We start from the raw sequence: 18614 nt of genomic DNA, 5'->3' as shown, positions 1-18614 counted from the left end.
TGAGTGCCGAAGAATTGATGCTTTTGAACTGTGGTGTTGGAGAAGACTTGAGAGTCCCTTAGACTGCAAGGAGATCCAGCCAGTCCATTCTAAAGGAGATCAGTCCTGAATACTCACTGGAAGGACTGATGCTGAAGTTGAAAGTCCAAATCTTTGGCCAGCTGATAGGAAGAACTGACTCATTTGAAAAGACCCTGATGCTAGAGAAGATTGAAGGCAGGAGGAGAAGGGAACAACAGAGGATGAGATGGTTGGATGGCAGAACCAACTCAATGGGCATGAGTTTGAGTGAACCCCGGGAGTTGGTGATGGACAGGGAGGTCTGGTGTGCTACAGTCCATGGGGTTGCAAAGAGTCAGATGTGACTGAGCAACTGAAGTGAACTTCTGCTATATAGCAAAGTGATTCGGTTATACATATATACATTCCTTTTTAATATTCCTTTCCATTATTGTTTATCATAGGAGTTGAATATAGTTCCCTGTGCAATACAGTAGGGCCTTGTTGTTTAAACATTCTATACTTAATACCTTACATCTGCTAACCTGAAACGCCCACTTTACCCCTCTCTAACTCCCACCTCTATGGCAACCATAAATCTATTTTCTATGCCTGTGAGTCTGTTTGTTTTGTAGATAGGTTCATTTGCGCCATATTTTAGGTTCCACATATAAGTGACATCATATGGTATTTGTCTTTGTCTTTCTGACTTACTTTACTTAGTTTGATAATCACTAGTTCCATTTCAGTTCACTTCAAGAGTTCACAAAAGAGTTGTGTCCAACTCTTTTCGACCCCATGAACCGCAGTACGCTAGGCCTCCCTGTCCATCACCAACTCCCAGAGTCCACTCAAACCCATGTCCATTGTGTCGGTGATGCCATCCAACCATCTCATCCTCTCTTGTCCCCTTCTCCTCCTGCCCTCAGTCTTTCCCAGCATCAGGGTCTTTTCAAATGAGTCAGCTCTCTGCATCAGGTGGCCAAAGTATTGGAGTTTCAGCTTCAACATCAGTCCTTCCAATGAGCACCCAGGACTGATCTCCTTTAGGATGGACTGGGTGGATCTCCTTGCAGTCCGTGGGACTCCTAAGAGTCTTCTCCAACACCACAGTTCAAGAGCATCAATTCTTCGGCACTCAGCTTTCTTCACAGTCCAACTCTCACATCCATACATGACCACTGGAAAAACCATAGCCTTGACTAGATGGACCTTTGTTGGCAAAGTAATGTCTCTGCTTTTTAATATGCTGTCTAGGTTGGTCATAACTTTCCTTCCAAGGAGTAAGCGTCTTTTAATTTCATGGCTGCAATCGCCATCTACAGTTATTATGGAGCCCAGAAAAATAAAGTCAGCCACTGTTTCCAGTTTCCCCATGTATTTGCCATGAAGTGATGGGACCAGATGCCTTGATCTTCGTTTTCTGAATGTTGAACTTTAAGCCAACTTTTACACTCTCTTCTTTCACTTTCATCAAGAGGCTCTTTAGTTCCTCTTCACTTTCTGCCATAAGGGTGGTGTCATCTGCATATCTGAGGTTATTGATATTTCTCCCAGCAATCTGGATTCCAGCTTGTGCTTCTTCCAGCCCAGCGTTTCTCATGATGTACTCTGCATAGAACTTAAATAAGCAGGGTGACAATATACAGCCTTGACGTACTCCTTTTCCTATTTGGAACCAGTCTGTTGTTCCATGTCCAGTTCTAACTGTTGCTTCCTGACATGTATACAGGTTTCTCAAGAGGCAGTTCAGGTGGCCTGGTATTCCCATCTCTTTCAGAATTTTCCACAGTTTACTGTGATCTGCACTAGTTCCATTTATGTTGCTCAAATGACTGAGTAATATTCCATAATATGTATGTACTACATCTTGATCCATCCATCTGTTGATGGACATTTAGGTTTCTTCTATGTCTTGCTGCTGCTGCTGCTAAGTCGCTTCAATCGTGTCTGACTCTGTGCGACCCCATAGACAGCAGCCCACCAGGCTCCCCCATCCCTGGGATTCTCTAGGCAAGAATACTGGAGTGGGTTGCCATTTCTTTCTCCAATGCATTAAAGTGAAAAGTGCAAGTGAAGTTGCTCAGTCGTATCTGACTCCTAGCGACCCCATGGACTGCAGCCCATCCATGGGACTTTCCAGGCAAGAGTATTGGAGTGGGTTGCCATTGCCTTCTCCGATGTCTTAGCTATTGTAAATAGTGCTGCAATAAACAATGGGGTGCTTGTATCTTTTTGACTTATAGCTCTGTATGGACATATGCCCAGGAGGTGGATTGCTGGATCATATGGTAATTCTATATTTAGTTTTCTGAGGAACCTCCATACTGTTTTATATGGTGGCTGCACCAACTTACATTCCCACCAACAGTGTAGGAGGGTTCTTTCTTCTCCACACCCTCTCCAGGCCATTCTGACCAGTGTGAGATGGTACCTCATTGTAGTTTTGATTTGCATTTCTCTAATAATTAGTGATGTTGAACATCTATTCTTGTGCCTATTTGCTATCTGTATTTCTTCTTTGGAGAAATGTCTGTTTAGGTCTTCTGCTCATTTTTTCATTGGACTTTTTGTTGTTGTCAAGTTGTATGAGCTATTTGTATATTTTGGAAATTAAGCCCTTGTCGGCTGCATCGTTTGCCAATATTTTCTCCCATTCTGTAGGTTGTCTTTTCATTTTGTTGATGGTTTTCTTTGCTGTGCAAAAGCGTGTAAATTAGGCCCCATTTGTTTGTTTTGTTCTAATTTCTATTGCCTTGGGAGACTGACCTAAGAAAACACTGGTATGATTTATGTCAGATAATGTTTTGCCTATGTTCTCTTCTAAGAGTTTTATGGTATTATGTCTTATGTTTAAGTCCCTAAGCCATTTTGAGTTTATCTTTGTGTGGGTGAGAGGGTGTATTCTAACTTCATTGATTTACATGTGACTAAGCAACCATTTTTTATTGATGGTTGAAAACTACTTTAAACCTGTTTAAATTATTATTCATATAATAAGCTATGCGTGCATGCTAAGCCACTTCAGTTGTGTCCAACTCCTTGTGATCCTTCAGACCATAGCCCCCCTGGCTCCTCTGTCCATGGGATTCTCCAGGCAAGAATACTGGAGTGGATTGCCATGTCCTCCTCCAGGGGATCTTCCAACCCAGGGATGGAACCTGATTCGTATGTCTCTTGCATTGACAGGAGGGTTCTTAACCACTAGCAATACCTGGGAAGTTGAGTCTTCCAAGTCAAGGTCAAGCATTTAGTTGGAAGCAGGCAGTTAGCATATTGACTGAGGTCACTTCACTCGATAGCTAATGCTTCATTTCTGTCAAATAGACAGTTTTACATAATGATTTCCTGTCACAGCAGCCAAGTGAAACATATCTTTAACGAGGAATTTTTTGAAGCACCTAGGAATTCTTAAAGCTTCCATAAAATACATTGCTTTTTAGATTATTGGGGTATCTCGGCAGTGCCATGCTTGAGTTCTTGTGAAGAATTTTACAGAAGAAATAAAAGCCTACACAGTAGTGGAAGACAAAAGAATTTCTCTCAAGTAGAGAATGAGACAAAGCATTTGTAACCAGGTTTGCTGCAATTACTCAAGGTGCTGGATTAGTCCCAAACCAATCTTACACCCTCACTTAATGAAAACACCTTATCAAGAACCAGGGTGTCGGAGGGAAATGCTGAATGTGCTAGCATGGGAAATGGCAGTCTGACATTATGACCGACTGACTGTCCTCAGGGGAGAATTTATTATTTTCTTTGTGTACTACACAACATTTCACACATGAAAATGTCCCAGAAGTGGTCCATTCAGCTAATTTTTATTGAGTTCTCATCTGCACTAAAACACAGCAGAGCCAAGGCTGGCAGATTAAATTACTTTGCAACTTAACCCAAAGATTTACTTAACACTAAGAGAAGGTTTTATTTAAAAGCAGTTAAAACTCTGTGTTCCTTTATTTCACCAGAGCCTGGACATCTGCCGCCAAGACATTCTTTTTCCCTTAAAGTCAATAAAGGTTTGTTTTTCAAGCTTCACAGCACAGGATGTGCTATCGATTATGGGAAGGCAACAGCGGGAGGTAGAACCCAAAAGAAAAATGAAAATGGCAAAGCTCACTGAGATGAAATAACTGTACAAAGAAGAAATAAGACACAAAACACTACTTCTGCCTTTTGTGATATTGATACTCAAGATTCTCCCAAGAGTTCTCAGCAGCAGCCTGTGTCTGTAGGTCCTAGCGGAGTACCAAGGGAGCAGCTGGATGTTTAGAGTTGGTATGTCAGCTCTGTCACTGCCTGTCATCATAATTACTGCACGTTCCTGAATGACATTCACTGTGTGATCTCAAGGGACAGCCACCAATTCTACTGGCTTCCTTTCCTCCTTTCATCCTACTGCTGAATTCACTAGCACCCCTACCAAAGAATGAATTTAAAGAAGCAAAAATGCGAAGGAAGCAGCGCCTTGTCAGAACACTTATAACTCTCCAGAGTTAGAGAAAAATGAAATTAGCAGGTAAAAGTGTATGTGGGTGCAGAAGTCTGGCCACTGACAATTTCAAGTGTCCTCTGCCATTGGCATAGAGAGCGAAAAGCTGATCCTGGGAGCACATGATGGTTTTCATCTGGGAACTCGCTTCAGGAAGAGGCAATATACTCCTACACAGATGTGCAACAGCTATTTTTACTCTTGAGTATCCGCCAATAGGAACATTTGGTGAACAATCAAAACAGAATCTCTCCCGAGGGCTTACTCTGATGGGAGTCTTCTCCAACTGTACAGGACTTAGGCTCGATGATGCCAGAGCAGTTTTTATCCATTGATCAATCAGCCACACCAGACTGTATGCAGAGAAAAGCTAACTAGTGCTTGGGGAGGCTGAACCAATATCTTTCACCCAGTTAGGGTACCTTGAGTTTCGTCATGTTTTTAGAAACATGAGAAGCAAATCAATCATGAGGACTATTTCTCAAATGCCAAATCCCAATCCCTGAGAAGTGTGATGAGGGGTAGAAATTCCTTTGTATGTTAATTTAATTACACATATAATTTGAAGTCCGGTGTTAAAGACAGTACATGCTATGTCCCAGGGGCTACAAGCTGCTGGAAACGCAGGAGGTTCAGTCCCCTTCTCTTCCCCAAATGCTGGTCTCTTCAGGTTCCTATGAAACAGTTATTGTGTAAAATCACTTGCTACTATAAACAGAAATAGATGCAACAGATAAATGTTGGGCTTTGGAAGAAGAAATTGGAAGCAGGTCAGAGGAAAAGAGGGAGAGAGGAAAGAAGTGGCCCTGGACCAGTTTATAGATGGTGGTGATTAAAGATACTGTAAGAATAAATCTCAGTGCAGAGCTGACCCCAGAAAAACCCAAGGGAGTGTGTAAGTTAGAGGAGGCAGGATGTAGGTTCTGCTTTTTCCTCCTGTATCTTTAGCTCAGCAAGCCTGGGGACAGCATTGCAGCCAGGTAGTAAATTTATATGAGACCCTCTAGTAAATGCACATAACTTTCACACGTTGTGTGGTTATTCAGGCAGGGTAGGAGCACGGCAGGCCTGAAACCATTGTAAATCCACTTAACTAGTGTCTGTGAATGTCCCTTTGTATCTCCATGTGGCATCCCCAAGAGTGTGGCATCTCAACATGAGACTCAACAATAAGACTTTGTCACCAAGAAACACTGATTTTTCCTCTGTCAGGTGGTAGCATCCCCTTCTATTCCATTTCCCGCCTAAATGTTTACATTTACCCTCCTGTCAGTAATGCCTAATGGGGCTCCCGTTCATAAGAAACCCTATTCTCAGGATACTTCCTTACTGCTGTTTAGCTAGAGGCTCAGGCTAAGGAAACTCTCATCCATTTTCTTGGTTACTTTCCTGACAATACTGAGGGGAATAAAATAGAGGACAGCTGGACATTTACAGGAAGAATCAGAACAAAGTATCACATAATGGAGCATTTTCATTTTTTTTAAAGATATTAAAAGAGTCAGGCTGAGTACTTCAAATTATTCTAACTGTAAAGAACTTCATTCTTTGCCCTTAAATATATTTATTACATTTAAAAGAGTATAGTGGTTAAATTTTTTTTTCATGAGGATTAACAAAGTAGGTTCTCTAGGGCAAAATCAATTTCCTGCTTTTCCACAGTAAAAGTAACCAATTACATGTTTTAAGTACACTGATTATCCATGACTGAACTTTTCCTTTTTTTTTTTTAATAACAAAAGCATTAGATGTTCTCTATGGGAAAAATATAAAAATTCAACTAAACAAAAAGGAAGATAACAAAGCAATCAAACTTTCAGAAATATGTGTTAACATAATAGCTAAATCAGGATATATCTTTCTAGATCTCTTCTTGGGTACCTATACACACCACTTTCAGTTTAACAAGGAACTTCCCTGATGGTCCAGTAGTTAGGAATCTGCCTGCCAGTGCAAGGGACACAGATTTGATCCCTGGTTCAGGAAGATCCCACATGCTACAAAACAACTAAGCCCTTACCACAAGAGAAGCCACCACAATAAGAAGCCTACACATCACACTGAAGGGTAACTCCCATTCTCTGCAGCTAGACAAAAGCCCACATGCAGCAATTAAGACCCAGGACTGCCAAAAATAATTTTTTTTTAATTTTTGCAAAAAATGGGATCATACTATATATACCATATGGTAATCTCTTTTTTCAATAAATCATGGCCACTTTTCCATCCATATCCTTTGAATTTTGAATACGACATTAATTGAATAAGACATTCAATCTTCTTTAAAATCATGCCAAAACATACCTGGAATTTTTCACCTTTGTGCATCTGGGTTGATCTAAATTCAGGAGAATCTATAAAGGCACAGGGGTAAATGTTATGCAGAAAATGTCCTCGATAGGAAACCTTCATTCTGATAACAGAAATTAGTGTTAATAAATGCATAATAATTCACACATAACATGACAAGCCTTAAAATCTCCATAATCTTTATGGGTTTTTTTATTTTGTAAAAACTTAAACACCCCACAGGAGACTGACTTAATTAAAAAGCACTTCCCGGGGCACACGTATAAGTTTCAAAATGAGTTTCACTAACAACAAGGGGAAAAAAGTGTCCATACTGAAGCAGACATGTCTAATTTCATGAGTGTCTAGCTGCTGCTGCTGCTGCTGCTAAGTCACTTCAGTGGTGTCCGACTCTATGCAACCCCATAGACGGCAGCCCACCAGGCTCCCTTGTCCCTGGGATTCTCCAGGCAAGAACACTGGAGTGGGTTGTCCTTTCCTTCTCCAATGCATGAAAGTGAAAAGTGAAAGTGAAGTCGCTCAGTCATGTCTGACTCTTAGTGACCCCATAGACCGCAGCCCACCAGGCTCCTCCATCCATGGGATTTTCCAGGCAAGAGTACTGGAGTGGGGTGCCATTGCCTTGTCCGAGTGTCTAGCTGGAATGACCACATAATTCATTATTCAAACTGGTACACTTCTGAGAGAGAACAGACAATGCTGTCTCCCCAGGAGACTGATATTCCTAGAAGTTGCATTTTTGTGATATTCAAAAAAATAAGCAAGTCACCTCTAAAACACGCATAAGCTTCTTAAATTTTAATACCCAATTTAAACCTATTTCAGTTCTGCCTCATTAAACTTACTAAAAAGGTGAAAATTATTCACAAGTAAAAATCCTGATAGCAACATGATTCACTGAGATAAATCCTACGTAACTTTACCACGTTACTCTCTAACATTCTATAATGCAGTTGTCCAGATGAAAATTTACCTCCATGACCACTTACTCCATTAGTTGGCAACATTCCCTTTCTTTCATTTCCTACCCAGAGGCCAGAAGATTCCAGGCAAACAAGGCATTTTGATTTCCATAGAGCACTTACTTTCCTTTCAGGAGAATACTCAGACGGTCGTCAACTGAGGTTAGCTCCTCTACAGCATAGCTTTCGCCCTTTTTCAATGTTTGGATCATGCAAAACTGTCCAGTTAATCTTCTGAACAAATCTGGAGACACACGGAGGGGTTCAAACAATCGCCGGTAGATGCTTTTGAGTTCCTTTTCGATCTTTACCTGAAAGGAAGCAGTGACCAAATGCCACATCTAATGCAGCAACCCCGAAACATCAGCTGCTGTGGTCTAAGTAGAGTTTTCAGAATAAATGGATCTGCAATATATGCCATCACCCTTCTATATTTTGGTCAGTGGAATCTGACACCGAGAGTAAGTGGTGATGTAAGTTTAGATGCTAAAAGGGCACGTTTGCAGTTAAGCTGAACTCGGACAGCATATGGTGAAGATCTGCACCGTTGATTACATCTCCTTCTATGCACTGTCAAGCAACCGTGGAGGTTCTGATTGTTGTCACAGGATTCACCTTGCCCATCTTAGCATTTTCTATAAATAACATATTAATAAAAGCTTTTCATTTTAGAACATTTCTGTTTCACAGAAGGAAGTTACACGAACTCTGAAATATTACAGCAAGGAAATAAGTACATAAATTAGGAATCAACTTGGAAATAAATTTACGAAGATTGATGCATTAAATGTTTTACTTATGTGCAATTATTATCCAGTGAGTTAATACAGGAAATCAAATATCCTTAGCTGTAATTACTACTTCTCATGTATTTATTCCAAAGCAAAGTGAAGAATGTAAACTTCAAATGGCTCAGTCGCCTCTGTTGTCAGACTATCCAAGGCCAAGTCAAGCCTATCTGTATGCCCAGCATTAGTCTGGGAAATCTGTACTGCATGCAAATGAACTTTTATGTTCAAGTGATCATCCATCTCAATGAAATCTGTGGCAGCTATGCCATGAAGCTACAAACCCAGGAGATCAGGGCTGCTCAGATGTTACTTGCAGCCTTTCTGACACTCTCACTTTCCGGCTGTTTCATTTTAATGAAGAATTAGCATTTATATTTTTCAAAAAGATAGGCTTATAGCCCGAGAAGAAACAAAAGCACAGATACTGAGTGATTTACTTCCTTGGTGGCACTATCACATCAATGACTACTGAATCTTACATTCAGAACGTGGGATTCTAGTAAGTTCTGATATTGAGAAGCTGAAATCCTTATTATTACTATCATCTACCTTCTCCACTCTAGAGCTTTCATAATGAGTGTTTAATTCATAGATGTCTCACTTTCAGCATGCACACTAGCCAGTGTGGCACGATGAACATATGAACTGAAAAAACTGACTTAAATTCATAATCAGCTCATCCGGCCAGCCTTAGCTCAAGCCCCAGTTCTTCCATGAAGCACTATAAATTCCTCTCTTTGAAAGCATTCAGTTATCACAGGTTTTCTTGAGCACCAGTTACGTGCCAGCCATGCTTGGCTGTAACAGGGAACACAACAGTAAGTGTGGTAGATGATCCCATTGTGTGCAGCTCCTGGCTGCTTCCACCCCTGAAAGAGGATCGTATATCCTCTTACCCCATCCTACTCCACATCATCAGGCTTGGTCATGTCAGTTGCTCTGGCAAGCAGAATGGATATATGCTCCTTCTGAGCAGAAGTTTTAAGAAACAGTAAGTGTTTCTTTTGTTCTATTTTTCTCTCTGCCGTGACAATGCATGTCCAAATAGAACCTGCTGCTTCAGCAGAGCCCTGAAATGAAGAAGACACGTGGAATAGAATTACAGCTGTACACAGCTGCCACAGTCCATATATTAGGTGAGTGAAGAAAAAAGGTGTTGCTGTTATATGGCACTGAGACTTTCAGACTGTTAAACAGCATCACGTAGTGAAAACTGACTAGTACAGTAAGCAAAACAGAGTGGGTTACAATGTTTGAGGAGGTCACAATCTAGTGGAATGTCTATGACACATATCAATCTGTATCAGGGAAATTGTCACTTCCTAAGAATTATCGTTTCTAACACTTTTCTATGTGCATGTCTGGCCTTGAACATAAGATTAGAGCAAGCATGTTGTCTTTTGCTCTACTGAATATTTGTATGTGCTTTGACAGTCACCAGTCAACAAACAGCTATGCAGTGATTGCTAGAGGCCATGCTATTTTCCTTTTCTGTTAGCATCAATTTGTTCTTGGTATGACCAAGGAAACACAGCAAGATAAATTGGATTGGAAAAGAAAAAATTAGATATTACTGTTTTCATTACAACTCACTGAAAATGGTGATTTCCTTAAATGAGTATTTTGGACATAGGAAAAAAAAAGCTATTACATTTAAAAACTAGCATAAAACATAACATGAGCTATTTGTAAATCATTAGTGTGTTCTGAAAGTTGTCTATGAGCACTTAATTTTATAACTAGGCAAAGATATTACCAAATGACATTTGAACATCAATAGGAAGAAGAAATAATGAACTTATGACTAAAAAGAAAGAATACTGTCATGTTCTTTCATGTCTAAATTGCCCTAATGATTAAAAATGTTTTAAAAACTCGTTTTGGAACAAATTTCATGATATTCAAATATTTCATTTTCAGGCATATATACACAAAACATCTCATCTTCAGAAAAATGATATTAAAGGGCCTAAAGATATTAGATGTTCATTCTCAAATATGAACAAAGTACTTGATTAGCTTTAAAATCTCTTACTATTCAATTAATTGTTAGTAATTACCGGTCTTTTCTTGTACAAAAGATATGAAAGATGCAGAATGTTGATCCCCAGGAACACTGAGTTCCAGATCATGATATCCAAGGCACATCGGTAGAGAGTGGCCCAGACGACATAAAGGGCACATCCTGTGAACCACGAAGTGGGCATGTTAGATGTCTTGTAGCTTAATAAGCTTGTCTTCTAGCTTCAGCATGTAGCTTAATACATTTGTCATCCTCTGTATATGAAATAAACCAAACACATCTTGGAAATACCTGTCAAATATCACTTTGTCACATTTTGGTTTTTGTTTGATTACCAAACCAAACCACATGTTGTTGCAGAAAACTTGTAAAGTATAAAAATCATTTTTAAAAGGAGAACAGAACCTCATAATTCTGCTACTTAAAAGATAGCCACTGATGATAGTTAATACTGACTCATAGTGTTTCTATATTTTTAACTGATGGGAAACCTAATGAATCTACAATTTAAAACTTACTTTTTTATTTATTGCAGTGATTTTCTCATTTCATTAAAGCACTTCATATCACTTCATGGGAAATAGATGGGGAAACAGTGGAAACTGTGTCAGACTTTATTTTTTGGGGCTTCAAAATCACTGCAGATGGTGATTGCAGTCATGAAATTAATAGACGCTTACTCCTTGGAAGGAAAGTTATGACCAACCTGCTGCTAAGTCGCTTCAGTCGTGTCCGACTCTGTGCGACCCCATAGACGGCAGCCCACCAGGCTCCCCCATCCCTGGGATTCTCATTACTTTGCCAAAAAAGGTCCATCTAGTCAAGGCTATGGTTTTTCCAGGGGTCATGTATGAATGTGAGAGTTGGACTGTAAAGAAAGCTGAGCGCTGAAGAATTGATGCTTTTGAACTGTGGTGTTGGAGAAGACTCTTGAGAGTCCCTTGGACTGCAAGGAGATCCAACCAGTCCATCCTAAAGGAGATCAGTCCTAGGTGTTCATTGGAAGGACTGATGCTGAAGCTGAAACTCCAATACTTTGGCTACCTCATGCGAACAGTTGTGTCATTGAAAAAGACCCTGATGCTGGGAGGGATTGGGGGCAGGAGAAGAAGGGGACGACGGAGGATGAGATGGCTGATGGTATCACCGACTCGATGGACATGAGTTTGAGTGAACTCTGGGAGTTGGTGATGGACAGGGAGGCCTGGCGTGCTGCGATTCATGAGGTCACAAAGAGTCGGACACGACTGAGCAACTGAACTGAACTAAACTGAATACATAGTTTTAATTGATTGTTAACTGATAAACCATAATTTATTTAACTATCTCCCTGCTGGTGGACAGGTGAAACATTTTGCTGTAATTTAAAAAATTATTTATTTTGGCTGCAGCACGTCTTAGTTGTGGCATGCAGGATCTATTTTCCTGACCAGGGATCAAACCCGAGCCCCTTGCATTGGGAGCACAGAGTCTTAGTTACTGCACTACCAGGGAAGTCCCTGTCATTTTTTTATAAAAGCAGCTTTATATATAAAAATGTATCTGTTCTTGTGACTACTTGCTTAGGGTGGATGACCCAACAGTGAGCTAAGGGAATAAGCTTTATAGACTCTGATGACATTAAAGGACTGTTTTCCAAAAGATTTATGCAAATTTGCAATTTCTTTTGATTGGTTTTATGATGGAAGAATCAGTATATATTTTAAATTTAAAATTATCCATATCAGTTATCAGTACAAATGTATCAACAGCACATACACACGGAAAAACTAAATCTTCCTTTTTAAAAAAGTTATTCACTTGCAATTTTAAAATTTCATTAAAATGATGTGGAGCACCTGAATAATAACCCAAAGTGTAAAAATTTTAATCTTCTTTAGATAGTGAGTGAGTGAAGTCGCTCGGTCACGTCCGACTCTTTGTGACGCTGTGGACTGTAGCTCACCAGGCTCCTCTGTTTATGGGATTCTCCAGGCAAGAATATTGGAGTGGGTTGCCATAGCAAATACTGAAGTCATGTAAAATCTTATTACTTAAAGGAGACAGGATAACATGATGGAAGGACTGACTGGGAAGCTGGAGGACCCGAATTATAGTCCTGGTTTGGCTAGTGTTCTCTGGTCTTAACCTTGGATGACTGATTTGATTTCTCCCAGGCCTCAGTTGCTTTGTTTCTACAGTGCTGGACTAGGCGATCTCCCTTGGTCTGTTCCACCTCCAAGGTTCTGTCTTAAAAGTCATAATTAGCTTCTGCTTTTTTATACAGTGTGCTTTTATTTCTTCCCTCAATACTGTTCCTCCTGCTATAATCCCTACCTGACCCAGAGGTAACAGCCACAGAACCCTACCTTCCAGCCATCCTTCCAGCATTTTCTTTGACCCTTCCTTGTCGTTATCGTATATTTCAGGCACAGTGAGCTACTTTTCATCCTCCCTCAATGTGCTGGATCTCCCTCTCCTGTCCTTTTACCTGGATACCACACATACTCACACTCAAAGGAATCCTTTGAGTGTGAGATGAGGAATCCTTCATCTTCCCAAAGCCAGCTCCCCTGCTGTCTCTGCAGTGCACCCTGGTCTGCTTTCCTGCTGAGCCCATCACCCTGTCCGTTTCTCCCTGGCACTGGAACGCCCACCTGCATCACAGCCTCTGATGTGTCCTATGTGACTGCCCACCTGTTTCTCTCTGGCCCCCCAAAGAGTGTCTTTCTCAAGGATGCAGACTTCATTGTTCACTTTCTGTCTGACAGTTTACACATGCTCAAAAATGCATCTGAATAAATGAATCACCAGGGACATAATCACATAGAGAGTAACTTGTCCAGAATCACTGGCTAAAATGGTAAATTCGTCTGTTTTAGTATTTTGATATAGATTAATTTAACTTGCTTCATCAGGGTTCACAGAGTATCTCCCTAAAATTTTATTTTAACTATTGTGTCTGGGCAACTATTTTTATTCCCAGGGTTGCTTTACTGCTCCAAGCAAGTAAACGAGTATTCAAATGATAGTTAAAACTATAGAGTATTTACTATATGCCAGGCACTATTGTGAGTCAAATATCACATATACACACACACTCATAAACACTCACCTAATTCTCAAACCCCAGGAGGTGGTATTATTTTCACCCTTAGTGACACCTGGGGAAACTGAGCTATAGAAAGGCTATTGCCCCAGTTAATAACAGTTGGCAAGTGCTGGAACCAGTATTGTAATAACACAGTCTGGCTCCAAAGTTTGCACTCTTAAACACAAATGGATTTCTGATGTCTGGAAAATCTAAACAACATATGAACATGTTGTTAGCTTTATCTAAAGTACAAAAGGGTGAAGGCCTATGTTCTAACTTACTCAATGTACTGCTAATTTGCTAATGAAGGCTCATAGTTTTAGTATGCTATAGACCCTCTCTAAGACAAAGCCCATCAGATGCAAGTTATAGAAAAATTTTATATAACATCAGTTAAGTATCTTACCTACAGCTAACAGCCCCCTAAGAAGTATCATATGAAGGTGAAGTGTAGTTGGAATAACCAATCCAATTGCGAAAAAAATATTTGCTACATGAAAAACTAGATGATGTATCTCTCTCCAGTTTTCACAAGTGGTCTCATTGGAAGGCACAGGTAGGATTCTTTCTAACTCAGGTGTAAAACCTATTGCAGTTGCTTCTGCCAGTGGGCTGGACTCTGTATAATTCATCTTGAAAATTCCTGTAAAAATGAAAAAACGAAAGGACAGTCAAAAAATGACAGCTGTATCTTATCACCCACCCCTATGGGTATTAAATTATACCAAAATTATTTCTGTGAACTAGATGTTGGTAAATAGACTTGTCTGGTGCTTATGAATTAGACAGACCTAGGTTCAAGTTCCCACCCTGTCATACATTAAATGTATCCATTTTCTTATCTTAATGATGATAATACTTCACTGACTTTATGATGAAATACATAAAATACTTAGGATAGTGCATAACTATTCCCTGATGTATATACCTATACATATCTACATTTACCTATTAATATGTTTGTATCTAAACATACTTGGTGGGGTAGAGAGGAAGGAGGGATTTAATTAGCCTATAAACAATCACCAATATTCATAAACCACAGCAATTTAAAAGTTATTTAATATAGTTTTCTATTATGCTGCCATTAGAGACACTGAATCCAAACACAGGAAAAATGACTAGAAAATGGGTTTTCTGAATACTTTGAAAAATTAACACCTTGTTATTTACTATTTGAAGGGTTAGGATGTTTTGTTGTTGATTAGTTGCTAAGTCGTGTCTGACTCTTTGTAACCCCATGGACTGCAGCCTGTCAGGCTCCTGCTGCTGCTGCTGCTGCTAAGTCGCTTCAGTCGTGTCCAACTCTGTGCGACCCCATAGACGGCAGCCCACCAGGCTCCCCCGTCCCTGGGATTCTCCAGGCAAGCACACTGGAGTGGGTTGCCATTTCCTTCTCCAATGCATGAAAGTGAAAAGGGAAAGTTAAGTTGCTCAGTCATGTCCGACTCTAGCGACCCCATGGATTGCAGCCTACCAGGCTCCTCCGTCCACAGGATTTTCCAGGCAAAAGTACTGGAGTGGGTTGCCATTGCCTTCTCCGTGTCAGGCTCCTATGTCCATGTAATTTTCCAGGCAAGAAAATGGGAGTAGCATGATATTTCCTACTCCAGGGGATGTTCCCGACCTAGGGATCAAACCTGCATTTTTTGCATCTCCTGCATTGGCAGGTGGATTCTTTACCACTAATGCTGTTGTTAATCACTATACCATATATACGTATGTACTACATTATCATACTGTTGTTCAGTCACTAAGTCATGTCTAACTCTTTGTGACCCCTTGCACTGTAGCACTCCAGTCTTCTCTGTCCTCCACTATCTTCTGGGGTTTGCTCAAATTCACATCCATTGAGTCAGTGATTCTGTCTAACCAGCTCATCCTCTACCACCCCCTTCTCCTTTTGCCTTCAATCCTTCCCAGCATCAGGGTCTTTTCCAGTGAGTCAGCGCTTCCCATCAGGTGGACAAAGTACAGGAGCTTCAGCTTCAGTATTAGTCCTTCCAATGAATATTCAGGGTTGATTTCCTTTAAGATTGACCACTTTGATCTCCTTGCAGACCAAGAGACTCTCAAGAGTCTTCTCCAGAACCACAATTCAATATCATCAATTCTTTGGTGCTCAGCCTTCTTCATGGACCAACTCTCACATCCGTACATGACTACTGGAAAAACCATAGCTTTGACTACATGGACCTTTGTCCGCAATGTGATGTCTCTGTTTTTTAATACACTGTCTAAGTTTGTCATAGCTTTCCTTCCAAGGAGCAAGCATCTTTTAATTTCATGGCGCAGTCACCATCTGCAGTGATTTTGGAGCCCAAGAGAATAAGATCTGTCACTGCTTCTACTTTTCCCCCTCTATTTGCCATGAAGTTATGGAACCAGATGCCATGATGTTTGTTTTTAGAATGTTGAATTTTAAGCCTGCTTTTCCACTCTTCTCTTTCACCCTCATCATGAGGCTCTTTAGTTCTTCTATATTTTCTGCCATTAGAGTCATACCATCTGCAGATTGTTGATATTTCTGAGGTTGTTGATATTTCTCCTGGCAATCTTAATTCCAGCTTGTGATTCATCCAGCCTGGTGTTTCATATGATGTACTTTGCATATAAGTTAAATAAGCAGGGTGACAATATACAGCCTTGATGTACTCCTTTCCCAAATTTGAACCATGTCTGGTTCTAACTATTGCTTCTTCAGCTGCATATAGGTTTCTCAGGAGACAGGACAGGTGGTCTGGTATTCCCATCTTTTGAAGAATTTTCCACAGTTTGTTGTCATCCATACAGTCAAAGGCTTTAGTGTAGTCAATGAAACAAAAGTAGATGTTTTTCTGGAACTCCCTTGCTTTCTCCATGATTCCAGTGAATGTTGGCAATTTGATCTCTGGTTCCTCTGCCTCTTTGAAACCCAGCTTGTATATCTAGAAGTTCTTGATTCACATACTGCTGAAGCCTAGCTTGAAGAATTTTGAGTATAACCTTGTGAACATGTGAAATGAATGTAATAGTACAATAGTTTGAATATTCTTTGCTGTGCTGTGCTTAGTCACTCAGTCATGTCCGACTCTTTGCAACTCCATGGACTGTAGCCCACCAGGCTCCTCTGTGCATGGGGATTCTCCAGGCAAGAATACCGAAATAGGTTACCATGCCCTCCTCCAGGGGATATTCCCAACCCAGGGATCAAACCCAGGTTTCCCGCACTGCAGGTGGATTTTTACCATCTGAGCCACAAGGGAAGCCCAAACATCCTTTGGCATCGCCCTTCTTTGGGTTTGGAATGAAGACTGACCTTTACCTGTCCTGTGACCACTGCTGAGTTTTCAAAAATTGATGAGCTATTGAGTAGAGCACTTTAACAGCACTATCTTTTAGGATCTTAAATAACTCAGCTGAAATTCCGTCACCTCCACTAGCTTTGTTTGTAGTAATGCTTTATGTAGAGTTGACGTCACATTCTAGGATGTCTGGCTTTAGGCGAGTGACCACACCATTGTGGTTATCCAGGTCATTAAGACGTTTTCTGTAATGTTCTTCTGTGTATTCTTGCTACCTCTTTTTAGTCTCTTCTGTTTCTGTTAGGTCCTTACCGTTTCAGTCCTTTATTGTGCCCACCATTGCACTCAAGCTGGAATCAAGATTGCCAGGAGAAATATCAATAAACTCAGATATGCAAATGACACCACCCTTATGGCAGAAAGTGAAAGGCACTAAAAAGCCTCTTAATGAAAGTAAAGACAGAGTGGAAAAGCTGGCTTAAAACTCAACATTCAGAAAACTAAGATCATGGCATCTGGTTCCATCACTCCATGGCAAATAGATGGAGAAACAATGGAAACAGTGATAGACTTCATTTTCTTGGGCTCCAAAATCACTGCAGATGGGACTGCAGCCATAATATCAAAAGACTCTTGCTCCCTGAAAGAAAAGCTATGACCAACCTAGACAGTATATTAAAAAACAGAGTCACTGCTTTGCCAACAAAGATCCATCTAGTCAAAGCTATGGTTTTTCCAGTGGTTATGTATGGATGTGAGAATTGGCCCATAAAGAAAACTGAGTGATGAAGAATTGATGCTTTTGAACTGTGGTGTTGGAAGAGACTCTTAAGAGTCCCCAGTCGGTCCTAAAGGAAATTCATTTCAGTGTCTGACTTTTTGCGACCCCATGTACTGCAGCACACCAGGCCTCCCTGTGCATCACCAACTCCCAGAGTCCACCCAAACCCATGTCCATTGTGTCAGTGATGCCATCTAACAATCTCATCCTCTGTCATCCCCTTCTCCTTCTGCCCTCAATCTTTCCCAGCATCAGGGTCTTTTCAAATGAGTCAGCTCTCCGCATCAGGTGGCCAAAGTATTGGGGTTTCAGCTTCAGCATCAGTCCTTCCAATGAACACCCAGGACTGATTTCCTTTAGGATGGACTGGTTGGATTTCCTTGCAGTCCAAGAGACTCTCAAGAGTCCTCTCCAACACCACAGTTCAAAAGCATCAATTCTTTGGTGCTCAGCTTTCTTTACAGTCCAACTCTCATATCCATACATGACCATTGGAAAAACCATAGCCTTGACTAGATGGACCTTTGTTGACAAAGTAATGTTTCTGCTTTTCAATATGCTGTCTAGGTTGGTCATAACTTTCCTTCCATGTAGTAAGTGTCTTTTAATTTCATGGTTGCAATCACCATCTGCAACCATGTGATTTTGGAACCCCCCCAAAATAAAGTCTGACACTGTTTCCACTGTTTCCCTATCTATTTGCCATGAAGTGATGGGACCAGATGCCATGATCTTTGTTTTCTGAATGTTGAGCTTTAAGCCAACTTTTTCACTCTCCTCTTTCACTTTCATCAAGAGGCTTTTTAGTTCCTCTTCACTTTCTGCCATAAATGTGGTGTCATCTGCATATCTGAGGTTATTGATATTTCTTCCAGCAATCTTGATTCCAGCTTGTGCT

At 40.6% G+C, this 18614-nt stretch overlaps 1 protein-coding gene across 2 annotated transcripts in view; it reads right to left on the bottom strand.

The window, feature by feature from the left end:
- BVES (blood vessel epicardial substance) overlaps positions 1-18614 on the bottom strand; it is a 51180-nt gene that overhangs the window by 27665 nt on the left and 4901 nt on the right. For both annotated transcript variants that reach the window (XM_010856679.1, XM_010856680.1), the window contains exons 2-5: positions 14058-14294; positions 10616-10740; positions 7888-8075; positions 6797-6905 (exon numbers count right to left, since the gene is read on the bottom strand). In XM_010856679.1, coding sequence (XP_010854981.1) covers positions 6797-6905; positions 7888-8075; positions 10616-10740; positions 14058-14283 — 648 coding nt within the window. In that variant the 5' untranslated portion in view covers positions 14284-14294. The remainder of the gene's footprint in view (positions 1-6796; positions 6906-7887; positions 8076-10615; positions 10741-14057; positions 14295-18614) is intronic.

The sequence above is a fragment of the Bison bison genome, unplaced genomic scaffold, assembly GCF_000754665.1.
Source record: "Bison bison bison isolate TAMUID 2011002044 unplaced genomic scaffold, Bison_UMD1.0 scf7180017864373, whole genome shotgun sequence".
Classification (NCBI taxonomy): Eukaryota; Metazoa; Chordata; class Mammalia; order Artiodactyla; family Bovidae; genus Bison; species Bison bison.
Note: the sequence above shows the minus strand (reverse complement) of the source record. Positions and strands in the feature narration are given on the sequence as shown.